Source organism: Anas acuta, chromosome 12, assembly GCF_963932015.1.
Source record: "Anas acuta chromosome 12, bAnaAcu1.1, whole genome shotgun sequence".
In the NCBI taxonomy this organism is placed as follows: domain Eukaryota; kingdom Metazoa; phylum Chordata; class Aves; order Anseriformes; family Anatidae; genus Anas; species Anas acuta.
This window is the reverse complement of record NC_088990.1, coordinates 7,815,979-7,829,495: the sequence shown is the minus strand read 5'-3', so window position 1 is coordinate 7,829,495 and position 13,517 is coordinate 7,815,979. Positions and strand designations below refer to the sequence as shown.

At 49.8% G+C, this 13,517-nt stretch overlaps 1 protein-coding gene across 7 annotated transcripts in view; it reads left to right on the top strand.

Annotated features, from left to right (window-relative positions):
• The window catches only part of NTRK3 (neurotrophic receptor tyrosine kinase 3), a 195,263-nt gene that overhangs the window by 169,946 nt on the left and 11,800 nt on the right, over nucleotides 1-13,517 (top strand). For 6 of the 7 annotated variants that reach the window (XM_068695400.1, XM_068695402.1, XM_068695406.1 and 3 more), the window contains one exon: nucleotides 1,045-1,119. The exons of the other annotated variant lie outside the window; for it this stretch is intronic. In XM_068695400.1, the coding sequence (XP_068551501.1) occupies nucleotides 1,045-1,119 (75 nt within the window). The remainder of the gene's footprint in view (nucleotides 1-1,044; nucleotides 1,120-13,517) is intronic. 7 annotated transcript variants of the gene reach the window in all.

Below are 13,517 nucleotides of genomic sequence, written 5' to 3'. Positions count from 1 at the left end.
TTTCACCTCTGGAGCAGGGTGGGAAGGCGCCCCGGGGTGATGACTAGCCAGACACACCCTAAGCCCGTATTTTGGGTTTTCCCTGGGCAGCTGTCAGCCTGAGCTCCTAAGGACCACAGCCAGAAGCCTGCCCCCAAACCACCACTCTCACCAACTGCCCTTTCATCTTGGGATTTTGCCTCCTTTTTGTCCTGGTGGGAACACAAAGACCCTAAAAGACACTAAAGAGCCAGCAGACTTTTTGCTAATCGTTTACTTTTAATTTGCACACTGAGATCCTTGCTCTTTCTCCTCCCTTCCATTCCCCAAACCTTTCCTGCCTCGATGCACTGGAAATTGTAGCATCGTATTTTCCAATTCCCTTATCCCTTCCTAGGGTTCAGCTTTGCGAGCACCTGCAACAGCAGTGATGGGACAAAGACTTTGGGGGAAAAGCAGGCTGATGTACCAGGTGCTTCACTGGGACATTTGGCTAAAGATGCCCTTTCTCTCTGGCTACCCCTGAACTTGGTTGAGTACAGACATCAAGTCTGGGTCTTGTTCTGCTGGCAGAGACAGATGGGTCCTTGCGTCATGCCCAGGAGGGCTGGCAATGGATCAGGAGCTGGAAGCTTAGCTACTAGATCCACAGCAACCTCTCAGGACCCCTAAAATTCCTTCAGGCTGTCCAGAGAGGGGCTCAGGGTCGCCAAGAGATGGGGCTTCTCTGGCCAAGGAGAAGTCTGAAGAGCCCGGAGCCCCCTTTGGCTTTTGCCCAGCACCAGTGCTCACCCCTTACCCTCCCTCTGCACTGGTGCAGGTGATGTTTTGGGGTGCCAGGTGCCAGCCACCAGGGCTGGGGGCTCGCCTGCCCCGTGTCCCCCCTGGTGAGGGCTGCGCAGAGCTGGGGTGCTGCAGGCAGTGCGAGACGTACGGTTCGGTTAAAGACATACCCTTTCCCTTCTTGTCCCCTTGCTTCATCCCCCCCCATCCCTCCCTCCCTCTCTCACCCTCCCCTTCTCTTTTGTTTGTCTCCTTCCCTTGTTTTCGCCCATTCACTGTCAGGAAGGGCCGCGTCCGAAGGGCCAGTTCAGCGCAGCGTGGCAGCGACAGAGACTGGCACCGCCGGCAGCTGCAACAGTGAGTGGATCCCGACCCCTGGGGCAGCTGGAGGCGGGGGACTGGTGCTGCTTGGCCGTGGAAACACCCGTGGGGCCGAGCGGCTTCGGGACTAGGTCGGGTCTAGTGCGTGTGGCAGCCGAGGGGCTCTCGTGTGCGGTGGGAAATGTCCGTGCTTCTCTACTCCAGCAGCTCCCTGGGGCTTGTATGGAGAGGTAACGGGATGAATGCAAAAGTTCCTCAGTGCAGTCCTCCTCCGTGGGCATCCAGGCTGTGTCTGCACTAGCAAACGGTGTGGGACATCCTCTGGTTCTGATGGCAGTGTGCTCAGTGTGGTTTATCTCCATGCAAACCTCTCCCGCCTCCAAGCAGGGCGGTGTTTGCTCTGCCTACCAGGGACCATTCCTGCTTTGTGTTGTCCTCTCAGCAGTTGCTTGGATGCTGTTGAATTGGCGGGGACCTAACGCTGGCCATTTAAACAGTTGGACCATCACATGCCAACCCTCATGGCTTTTGTTTGCTAGTCTAGGCACAGCCCCGGTGCCTGAACAGCCGGGTGCCTGCAGCTGCCAGTGAGCAGACTGAGAGCCCCACTGCTGCTCCCCCCCTCCTTGGTGCAGCAGCACGGGGAGATCAGCGTGGGTTCAATGCTCCAGCAATGCAAAAAAGCTCGGTTTTGCCAAGGTGGTGGCTGATGGGAGCTGTGCCAGCCAGCTGAGGGCTGGTGAATCCTCTTTACTCTCCCACAGAGGCGAGCCCTGGTCCCAGTGTTGTGTGCTGGATGCTGGAGCCTTGGGATGCAGCGAGGTGGGATGCAGCACGGTGGGTCCCCAACACTCGCTGCATCCCAGAGGCTGCTGCTGGCAGCATGCTGGAGGTCAGCTGCAGGAGCTAATGAGAGGAGCAAATACTGAACTCGATTGTCCATTGTGGTTTTGCTGCTTGTGCTCAAAGAAGCGTTCTGTGGATCCTGAAAGTTGGGGAGCCATTGCTTAAATCTGTTTTGGGTTGAACTAATCCACCCAAAAACACTCTGCAGAGCTTGATGCGCCCTAACAGGTTACAGCAGGAAAGTGATGGCTCCCCAGATTATTTCTCAATAGTTTCCCTGTGCCAGCAAGCCTTAAGAGATGCACATAAATATTCACAAAGTAGCCATGACTTGGACAAATTCCTGGGGGCAGGGAGAACTAAAGGCTCCAACCCCCCAGCGTGTGCTCCTGGCCAGGTGATGGAGGACCAGCTCTCGCAGCGCCCAGCCTCCTCCCAGCACTGCTGTACTCCTGCCCCAGCAGCAACAGGGATCCAGCAAATGCCTATGGGGTGTGAAGCAGCTCGGTCTGTTTGCAGAGCCCTCCTGGACCTGTGGCGGAGCAGGGCTCTGGCAGTTTCTGACTGCTGCCCAAATCACAAGGGAGTGTGAGTTTAGGTCTCGCCGGCTTTACAAGGGGCTATGTCAGCAGCTACGAAGACGTGCCACCAAAAGGTGATTTTGTTACGTTTATGCCTTTCTGAGCCAAAACCGAATTGCAGGGTGTGGATGGGAATTCAGTTCTAAGCTCTGATGTAATTTTGTATCCTCAGGCCCGAAGGCAGCTTTTAAAAAATGATTTCCCCCTGTGCCCTGACACTATTTTTTTGCCTTTCAATCATGCCCTTATGACAGAACAAATACAGGACTTGACCTTTGCAATGTGACATAATAATATGTGACTTCTTTATAGCTCTTTTCATCCCAAATGCTCGGCAGACTATGAATCTGATCCTGCAACCACTTACCACTGGGCTTAGCACTCAGTTGCCCAAGCAATCCCTGGGGAAACCAGAGGAGCACTGACATGCACAAGTGCTGTACCTGGTGTTATTCACAGGATCAGGCCCCAGAGAGATGTAGCACATGTCTGTGAATAGCAGCGTTTTGGAGATTTTTTATTCACTGTCAGAGTCGCGTGGCCAGCACTAACACGACAGCCTCCTCTTGGCTAAAATATCATGGCAGGTAATGCTTGGGTCATGTTTATAGCTATCATCTGCAATCATGTTGCTTCTTTTATTATTTTTTCCCAGCCTTAAAAGCATGCTAATTAATAAACAGCTTATCCTGCACCATTTGATCCTGCAGAAATCACAGCATTTTCACTTATTAGTAAGTAGCAATTAAAGAATTATAACTCTTCGAGAGGAAAAAAAAAACCCACAAACATTACTGCTCGCCCTCTGCATCCCTTCTGAAACAACCTTGCACAGTGCCCTCAGAAATCCCAAGCTCAGGCCCTTTGACTTGATAGAGGATGGAAATCCCAAACCAGTGAATACTTCTGTTGAAAAACGCTTTCTGCTCTGCTCTTCCTGTTCTGAAAGGCAGACCCCACTTAGGTGCATGGAGAAGAAGTGATATCAGTCTTGGACTGGGCTGCAGGCCCCTTCTATATGCTATCTGTAGTCTGTCACCATAGGAAATACAGCTAGTCCCTCTGTGCCTCAGTTCCCCACTCTTAAAAGATGATCCCTGGTCATCTTCAGCAAGGAGATACACATCCACAAAAAATAAGTAAATAAAAAGAGACAGGTAAGAGACAGGAGACAGGTAAGTACAGGGGAAATACGTAGGGAACCTGTGAGTTGAGACACTTGGTGTACTGGTTCAAGGACAGTGAATTTTGGATGTTCTTGGTAGCTGGAAAATATGAAGAGAGAAGCGGGGGGATCCCTACTTCCACCTCCACTTGGCACATTCAGGACAGGCAGACCTTGGAGACAGATCCGTTCCCCCTTCTTGTGATGGGAAGTAGACAAATCTGGGGGTGGAGACCCCAGCATCAGCAGGCATCCGTGTGTTTTGCTGTTTTCTGCCATCCCCCCGCCCTTAGAAAATAAATTCATTAGGAGTGGAGAGGAAGGGATTCCCAGGATCATCAAACCCAATCCCCTGTTGCATCAATCACATCAGATTTATCTTTTCATAATCAAGCAGCACTATTAAATGTGCTCCTAAGGGAAGACAGGCCCAGCATCTCGTTGCTTGAACTTGCAGATTCTTCTAATTTCCAGCCCGTGCTTAGTCACGGCCCGTTCGCCGAGCAGCAGGTGCCTGGCACGGAAGCAAGAAACTTAACACAGTTTTCTTAAAATAACCACCCAGAAATACTATTGAGAAAAAAATGCTGAGGTTGCAAAAGGGAGCGTGCAAGGTCAGGTAATGACAATGGCAAGGCCTCAGCTCACACGCCTTGCCTCTGCCTTGTAGTGCAGACTTTACATCACCGCCTGCCATTAATCTTGTACGATTCAGCTGAGGTACAAGGCAGAAACGCTCACGGAACAAAGGAACTTCTTCGCTATTCTTCTACATAATATTCGTTGTGTAACACCCTGTCTCTTGTGCAAGGTGTAACTAACCCTGAGCTAAACACCTGCCTATTTTCCCCTTTCTTGGCAGGCTTTTCCATGACATTTCTTGCTTCGTTGTACAAGCCTTTACCTGCACAGCAGTTTTGTGAAGCAAGTGGGTTGCATCGCCCCTTTTTTTACAGGTTAGGAAGGGAAGCACAGAGCACAAGGGCACACAGAAAATCCATGAAAAAAGCCAGAATAAAATTCCACCCGCATTGCCGCAAGGGCAGCTGTCCTCTCAAATGCCCCTGCTTCGCTCAGGGCAGCCTTGTTCTCTCCAAACCACACAACTGCTGCAGAGCCAGAGGAAAGGGGCTGATGCAGCAGCCTCCCTGGTGGCACGCTGCTTGTTGCAAGCCATGGAAATGGTGGGATGCTCTAGAGCCCTGCCTTGCTCTCATTCTTGTCCTGTTGGTCAATCAGAGTGCTCAATGAAGTGGCAATGGGATGGGGGGAAGGACACTGGCGAATGTTGCCGAGCTGAGAAAGGCAGAGGTGCAAAAGCACACAGTTAGCCAGCTCAGCACCCATTAGTTCAGAGCCAGCCCATGGAGAGCAATGGCACATGGAGACATCCAGGCTGAGATGCAGCATAAACTGCTGGAGCCACTCAGGGGGAGGGCTCACTTGACAAAAACACGGTTGCTTATTTAACTTGGCAGGTATTCAAGTGAAACAGGCACGAGCAGGAGGTGTCAGAGCTGTTCTGGGTACCAGCGTGTGGGATTTTTGACATTCTATTTCAGTGCTCCTGTTTGGAAAAGAAATTCACTCAGAAACCCTTTTTTTTTTATTATTTTTTTTAATCACTACTTAAATGTCATAAGAATTGTACAGTGCCCACCTTAATGTTCCTAACAAATTAAAATATTTTATTAGTCTATTACCTGAAAATCATCACCGGGGTTACTATAAAAACCTGAGGCGGTCCGGAGGGAAGGATGTCAGTAGGTCTAAAAGGTGTGCAAATATGTTTCATCGCCATAAAGATCACAGGGGTCAGACGGGCAGCCCCCAGCCCCAGAGCAGCAGGCTGATTAAGGTGGGGAGAGAATGAGGAACATCTCCTGATGGGCAGACAGCCAGCAGACCTCTCCTCTGGTTTTCCAGGAGTTGTGATGGGTGAATGCTTGGGTCTGTGCCCAGCTGCTTTGGGTGGCTTCAGAGGAAGGCAGTGGTGCTGTTCACACTCGCCTCCCTTATGATAAGAAAAAGTGCCCCAGGCAGCTCACCCCATTGTGGAGGAGCCTCTTGGGACCTTTGTCCCCATCCTGTTGACTCAGGGTGCTGATGCGCCCACCCTGCATCCACATGGGCATGGCTCTGCCCTCCCAGGTGTTTTCAGGACACCACCACGGCCAAATTCAGCCAGGAAGCAGCCAAGGAAACCCATCCATGCCTGCCCTCTTCCTCCTGCAGACGACTCTGGATGAGTCCCTCTGAATAAGCAATGCCTAAGTCCCGGGCAGGAGACAACCTCATCCAGCTCCAGAGCCACAGCCCACGTGCACTGCCCCCAGCAGCTGACACCTGGGTGACCAAGTGTCCCCTGCTCTGGTCCCCGGGTGACAGCAGGGCCAGGTGACACCGCAGCAGTGGCTCCTGATCAGGTCCTGTGGCCCCGCAGAGCCGGGGGCTCTCACAGGTTGCTCCTCACCGGCCTGGGCGGGTGTCAAAGATTAATTACCATTTAGCCGGCTGCATTTCCATCTCCGCAGAAGGCTGCAGCGGAAAAGACAGCAGTAGTGGGATAATTTACTCCAGCATTACACAGCAGATTACCCTGTACTTACAGGGTCACCAGTTACCATATAATTAGACCTCCAACGCAGGGAAATCCGCCATAGGTTTCCAAACCTCTCTTCTTCCCAGTGTCAGAGAAGCCGAGGGCCAGCAGCAAAGTGCAGACCGAAACCTCATTAGGTGCATTTAAAGCTGTTAAATGGCTTAAAATTCAGGTTGGGGGAGGTGAAATGAGAAGGCAGCAAGAGCACCTCTCAGTCAGCGAGACGGAGGAAAAAACAGAGCAGTTTGTCTAGGAAATGCAGGGAAGCCGAGGCAGAAAGCAGGGCTGTGAGGGACCTATGCTAGCTAGGGGGTTAGGGAACATAACCTCTTTTTTTTTTTTTTCCCCATGCACCCAAATCAAGCACCTACTCGCAGAGCATTTTGAAGACTGACAAACACCTTTGATTATCAAGCACAAATTCCAGCAGCAGCTCATTTCACCTCTCGGGTGGTTAACAAACACAAATCGGCCATGATCAATACACGGCATGTTGCTGTGAAGTGAGATTGTGCCTGCTCCGGGCCATGCTGCTCTTCATCCTCATAAATCCCATCCTCTTTAAACCACGCATGGTCCCTTGTGGGGTGACAGCTCCCCAGTGAGCACGTGGAGAACCCACGCCAAAGAGCAAAATGGAAACCCCTGTGTGCCTCTCCAGCAATCTTCATTTTAAGTATTACACAGCCACATTCTTGTGACTTAACCCCACAAAGAGTATCCATAAGGTCAACTATTTCTGGAGAGGTAAAGCCGAAACAAAGACGGGGGGAAGCAATTGATTTCTGAGGCAGGGTGGAACGAGCTGTACATAAATAGTTTGGCTAAGCAATGATCAGAAAGGGGAGATGTGCTGCCTGATTGCAAATATTTACATAGTTGTGAGCCTAAAGGCTAGGAAATGTTATTGAGGGAAGTACGTAGAAGTTAGCACAAGGATAAAATGCTGAAGATGAGGCAGGGGAAAATCAGTGTGGCAAGCAGGAATTTTTCATTGTGTAGGCAAGATTCGCTTCTGATTTCCTGAGGGAAGCTGGGGGTTGCCCACTGGGATGTTTGAATTGGTGCCCATCAATACCTTAGCAAATCCTTTAGGTCCCTCATTCACAAGGGAAAGAGGGCAGAATGGAACTTAACAGGTTTTTTCCAGCTCTTCTCCTGGGTCTGTAAAGCTGTTTCATACACAGACATGCGTGTCATTGCCTGTGCATGCTGCATGCACATACCTAATGCTCTTGGGCTCCAGCAGCTTATCCAGAGGCAGCGAAACCAGCCAGGGCTTTAAGCCCAGCGTTCGCAGTCACGTTTCTCCTTGAAGTAAATGCTCCAGCAATGACATAATTGAGGACTGTCCTGTCTGCTCAGCATATGTCTGCGGGGGTCATTCATCCTACCAGACGCTGCAGAACATTAGCGGTTTCTTTAGGCTCACTTTCTCTTTCCGTCCTTCCTCTTGTGGCTAACCCTAATGGAGAGCTTGTGTCTGGAGACTCCGCTAGGAAGACCTGCCTTGTTCAGAGAGCTGGCTATCTAGGAGCTAGTCCTGTCTTATGGCAAAAACAGCCACATGTGTCCTACAAGGTGCTGGGCTCGTAAAATGATCCCAGTGGGCTCGGTGACGTGGAGCACCTGGCTGGCTGCAGGAAGGGGAGCAGAAGGCAACCAGTGATCGCTGTGATGGCCACGTAGTGCTGGAAGACTCTAATGGCATCTGCAACCCAGTTCCTGTGTTTGTGGGTTTGCTTATTTATTTAAGCTCCTGGCTAAGTGAAGCAGGGAGGAAGGATTTTAACTCTCGGTGGTTAAAAGGCATAGGACTCCCGCAACTCTGTCCTAATCAAGGACATCTGCAAAACTTGGTAAAGAGCAGAGGAAACTTCAATGCACGGGAAGTCTCGGGTGAAAAAGTGCTTGAGTACAGAAGGATGAGATGCTCGACTTCAGGTTTAGCTTGTTTTTCATCAGAACCTGCAGCCAAGCCCCAGCCTTAGATGGGTGTGGGTGCACTCTTCTCCACCTGCCCACCACGCATGGCCTCTTTGTGTGCCACACCACCTTGTAACAAGGATTCTGGAGGCAGGCATGGGAAGGGCACATCCAGGGCAACTTTCCCTACTTTGGAAGTTTAGCCATTAGCCTCTTCTAATCCCCGTGTCTCTGCAGTGGCTGAAATCATGAGTGTTTGGGGGGGAGGATGTTGGGGTTTGCTTTTGTGGTGAGACGTGGCTCTCTGTTCAGCGGTGCCAGAGCCAGCCCAGCTTTCACACAGGCACTGATGAGTTTAATCACTTCGTTAGTAGGTGTGACACTGCAGCCTCCGATAATGAGCTCTTTATTTTAACATGGCTTGCAACGTGTTTGTGTGAGATGCCATCTGTGCTTGCACTGCCTTCATTAGGAGAGAAAGCATAAGCATCTTCTGGAGCTGTTTGGTATTTCTGTGATGTTTCCCTGCTGAGCAACCATTGTTCAACTGCAGGGTGAGAACTTGTACCAGAAGGAAAGCACCAGCACCCAAAATGTTTAAACAGGCCAAAAAAAAACCTGTTAGGTACAGCACTGGGAACCATCCTCAGCTGGCTTACAGGAAATCAGCTAGAAGGGATGATCCAGCTACTTTACTGCTGAAAGTTTTTCATTGTGGTAAAGCACTACAGCCCATTCCTCTAAGCTAAAATATTGTACTTTTTCAGAAAAGCAAGGAACAGATTTCTATCATCAAGAGACTTCTATTTTTTGTGCTTCCATACTATGACTGTGCACAAAAATCTCCGAGTTGCCTGCCCAATTTTTGGATACAACAGATGCTATTAAGATTTACATGCGGATCTGACTCCCCCAAATCTCCACCCTCTACACGTTTCTATAGGTACCCCTCGGTGAGCCAACAGGCAGCATGCTCACGGTGTCTCTTTGCTATCCACCAGCCCTCCCAGCTGACAGGCTGTCAGCTCAGCACCCAGCTGTGCGTAAGGGAAGGGGCTCTGCTTCTGCTGGGAGTCCCCACGCCCTGCGTTGTATTAAATTTGTGTCTCTCTGCTGCCAGGCCTATGCTCAGCGAATCTGACATTAATAAGAAATAGATTCCCAAACAATCTAGCCTAATGAATTTTGAATATTATTATGATTAATGCCAAGGCAGTTGAACTGATTATCCAGCATCCAGAAGTTAAGTAATGGAGCCTTATCTAAATCATGTAGAGTCGTCAGTCAGGGACGGCTCTGGCTGCAGACAAAGACGGAGCATTATTGGGTACCCAGAGGGGAGTCACTGTCAGGACAGACAGAGAGGAACGATGGAAGGAGAGATTATGAGATACCAATCTGAAAGCATTTTAGCATAGAGTGATAGCACATGCAAGTGCTTTATTGGTATTATTTCCTAAACTGCATTTCTCAGGCCATGTCGAGATGTTGCTTTTATATCGCCAGGTTAGGATTTATTGGTCAAATATTCTTCCTACTTTCTGGAGCCAGAAACCGAGCTGATTTTCATTCCCTGTGTTGCCACAAGAGTGGAATCCTGATGGACATGTTCCTTGCATCGTGATGGTTTAACTTAGCCTCTATCTGATTAGCTTTTGAGCTATTAAACACTTCTTGTAGTATTACCAGCTCACTGCAAAGCGATAATGCAGATCAGTCATGGACAATTTCTGTTGGTGCTCGCAGTCTTTGCAGACTACAGATCCCCTTTGAAGTTGGAACCAGCTAATAGCTGTGCTGTTTCATGGGTATTGCACATCTCTGAGCATGTCCGCCCTAAAAAAGAGCACGGTGCGGTGCCAGGGTCTCCTACCTTGTGGAGAAAATCAGTAAATCCATGTGGTGCCTGACAAACTGGTTATCTGATGGCTGGAATTTAAAAGGGTTTAGTGGCTTCCCAGATTATGCTGGATGGAGTGCCCACATGGGGGCTGTGGTGCAAAACACTGCAGAGGCCACTGTCTGCATGCACCCCTCCGACCAGCCACCCAACACCAAGCCACAGCCAAGCAGTGGGACTCCTGGGAAGACACTGGGTGTCCTGCTGGTGTCTCCATCCCAGTGCTACCAGTTCCCTCAGCTGTCTGAGATGTCCTCATGTGGGGTCTCTTCACTCTAGGCCCCACAAAGCTTTCAGTAGGTTGGCCTGGGGGGCAGGAGGCTCTAGCAGCACCTGTTAGGGTGAGAGTTTGAGGAGCTGGTGGTGGCCTCACTGACCTCTTTTCCAAGTGCTTTGCAAAGTACAGTTGCTCTTCCCAAATATATCTTCCTCATAGCTCATGTCTGATGTTCATGATGGAGATCATTATTTTTGGAGCATTTATTTTTACATGAAGATGAGAAACTGGCCCTTGTTCCTCTGCAGGCTGGTTGTGCAGCCCTCTCCTAGCTGCTTTGAGAGCTGGGAAGGAAAGGGGAGTGGTGATCTGTAGCAAGGAGCGCACCAAATAGATTATTGGCAAACATAATTAAAAATATATGTGCAATTACTCCTCTGTTTCCCTTTTCTTAACCATCCTCTGCATTACCTCTGGCATTTTTAGATGGCAGATAATATAAGTGAGAGGACTCTTGGGTACAGGCAGCTCTTAGAGAAGCAGTGATTTATCTCAGGCCGTTTTGAGGTAGCAGAATTTACCTCTAGCTACAGCCACCCCTCCATGTCTGCCCCCCCTCATTTGCGTAAGTAATTGGCAGCTTGTTAATGGCTCATTAGGAATGCTGAAAACCGTGGGATTAAAACACACTCGGTGGAGCAGAGATGAGGGGAACAGGGAGAAAGGCCACCGTCCCTGCTTGCAAATTACACTGCTTGATTCAACGTGATGCAGAATTACAGGTCATAAAGCAACTAGTTTGTTAAATGAAGTAAGGAAAAACAATGTCAATGGCAGGCTTTATTCTTAGGCTCATGTTTAAACACAGTATGCGCAGCTGGGGGGAACAAACAGCCCCTTGCCAAAGAGTCCAACCGACAGCAGGAAGGTCTCACCCCCTTCTCAGTTTCGCATTAACCCTGCCTGAGCTCTCCCTGCTCCCGAACAAGTCCATCTGGCTCCTTACATCACCTCGCGACAGGGACAGTTGGTTTCCCCGTGCTCTCCCTGGGTAAGTCCAATTTCTGGCAGCAGGCACCTCTCCTGCTTTGGGTGAGTCTGGGACACCCGGTGCAGGTGCGTGCACATAGCAGACACGGCTACGGTCACTCTGCACCTCGTAAGCCCCCCAAAACCCTCTGAGACCCCTTGCAGATTGCTATAAGGTGTCTTCACTCACTGATGTGCAGAGGAACAGGCTGCAAGCCCCACACTGCAGCACCTCCAGGGCCTGGGAGAGATGGTTGTGTGCAGGGGGTGAGCATGGGACAGGATCAGACCATGCCCAGAGAGTGCCACAAACATGTGCAGTGATGCATGATGAGGACACAATGAGCCGAGTAAGTTGAAATGTTTGGCAGAAGCTTTTTGCTGTTTGTTGACAGTATTAAAACCCACCTTCAGCACTGGCTGTGACAGCGGGGACAGCAAAGGTACAAGACTTGAAGGCAAGGCCTTGGTTGAGAGAGTTTGCAGGGACATCTCACAAATTTTTAAGAAGAGGAGGGAGCAGGGGCTTCATCTTGTGGCTGCTACAGCCGTGATGCTTTTCAGAGTCAGGAGAACAGCTTTGGGATTTTGGAGGTGAGAATAACTCTGGAAATGGTGCTGTCTAAGATGCAGCTAGCACCTTCCTTCCTGAATAAACCCAAAGGAAATTACAGATAAAGTACTGGGGAATCACAACCAGTCACAACGTGCACTTTAATGCAGCTGCCCCTGATGGAAACTACTTAGGGGCTTTAGAGCCCAGTAAGGTGGCAGTGAAGGCCATGAACTCTGGGACAGCTAACCATTAGCAAAGCCCCGATCTGGCTGGCATGTCTTGATCCCTCTGCTTTGCACAAGGTGCCTAGGGACCTCTTGGGATTCACACAGGTAAATGCTGGCCCATCTGACCGATAAAGGGACGTCTCTCAGTTTTGGATCCAGCACTGATGTTATGGGAGGACTTTTTCCTCCTAGATTTTCACCCACAAGCATCCATATCCCTTTGCCTTCTCCCTGAGAAGCCACCCTCTCCTGCCCCAACCTCATTTGACAAACTTCAGCTCACAAGGGCACAATCGACAGTGGTTTTGTTCAATTTTATTTTTATTTTGTCCAAGAACTCAGCCAAAACATTCAGCTTTTTGTGCTTCTCATTTCCATTACCTTGTTTTTTTTTTTTTTTTTTTTTTGTCCTGATGAGGCCGTACATCTGGCTGCTGGGGGAATGTTCAGAGTTAATCTTCGAGGGATCACCCAGCTCCTAAAGCTGAGGTCTAAAGGCCACGTGTTGTAGTGCAGCCCAGCCTGGGATGACAGCCAGGTCTGCAATTAAAGAAGAGCCCGGGTCATCCCTACCTACAGCAGCAGAAACCGAGGCAGCAGTCAGGGAGGCATGTCTTATCTCTACCTCTAAAAAGAGGTGATGTGTTGAGTGGGTTCTCCTGGAGAGAAACAGTTCCAAGGTCTCCACTACTGCTACATGATTCTGTACAAACTCAAACATCTCAGCTTCCTGCACACTTAAGAGACATTCAAGCAATGCTGCACCATACAAAGACACCTCACAGTGGTGCCTGTGACTTCCCAAGGCAGGAGCGGGAACAGAACATCCCCAAAGTAAGCCAGGAGCAGGAGTACAGCTGTCAGATGGCCATGGAAAACAAATGTCAAATGACCTTGGAAAGCAATGCACTGATTTATTTATTTACTTTTTTTTTTTTCTTTCTCTTTTTTTTTTTTTTTTCTTTTTTACTTCAAAGTTGGGAAGACAACTGCACAAAAGGAAAACTAAAACACAGCCTTATAGCATGCCAGAGAGCAAATTCCATTCTGAGCTGAGATCTCTGAAGCAGCCCTCAGCTGTGAGCACGGTGTGGATGGCTCGGTACCCCCCTCTGAATGCTGCCTTGGGGTACAGCCCTGGAGCTAGTGTGGGGGCCAGGAGGGGGGAAGCAGTGCTGCCTGCTAATGCCTGCCTTCAGAGCTTTGAGGTCTGGATTCCCGCGCATACAAAGTTCTCACGAGGGTTTTTCAGCTCTGCTCTGGTTTTGATTTTTTCATGTTATCTCTGCAAGTGGCCCAAACTGCAGATATATTGCACTGCCTTTGCTGAACGCTGCTGCTCCACTACCTGCTGCTGTACTGTCGAACTCATCAGGGATGACATG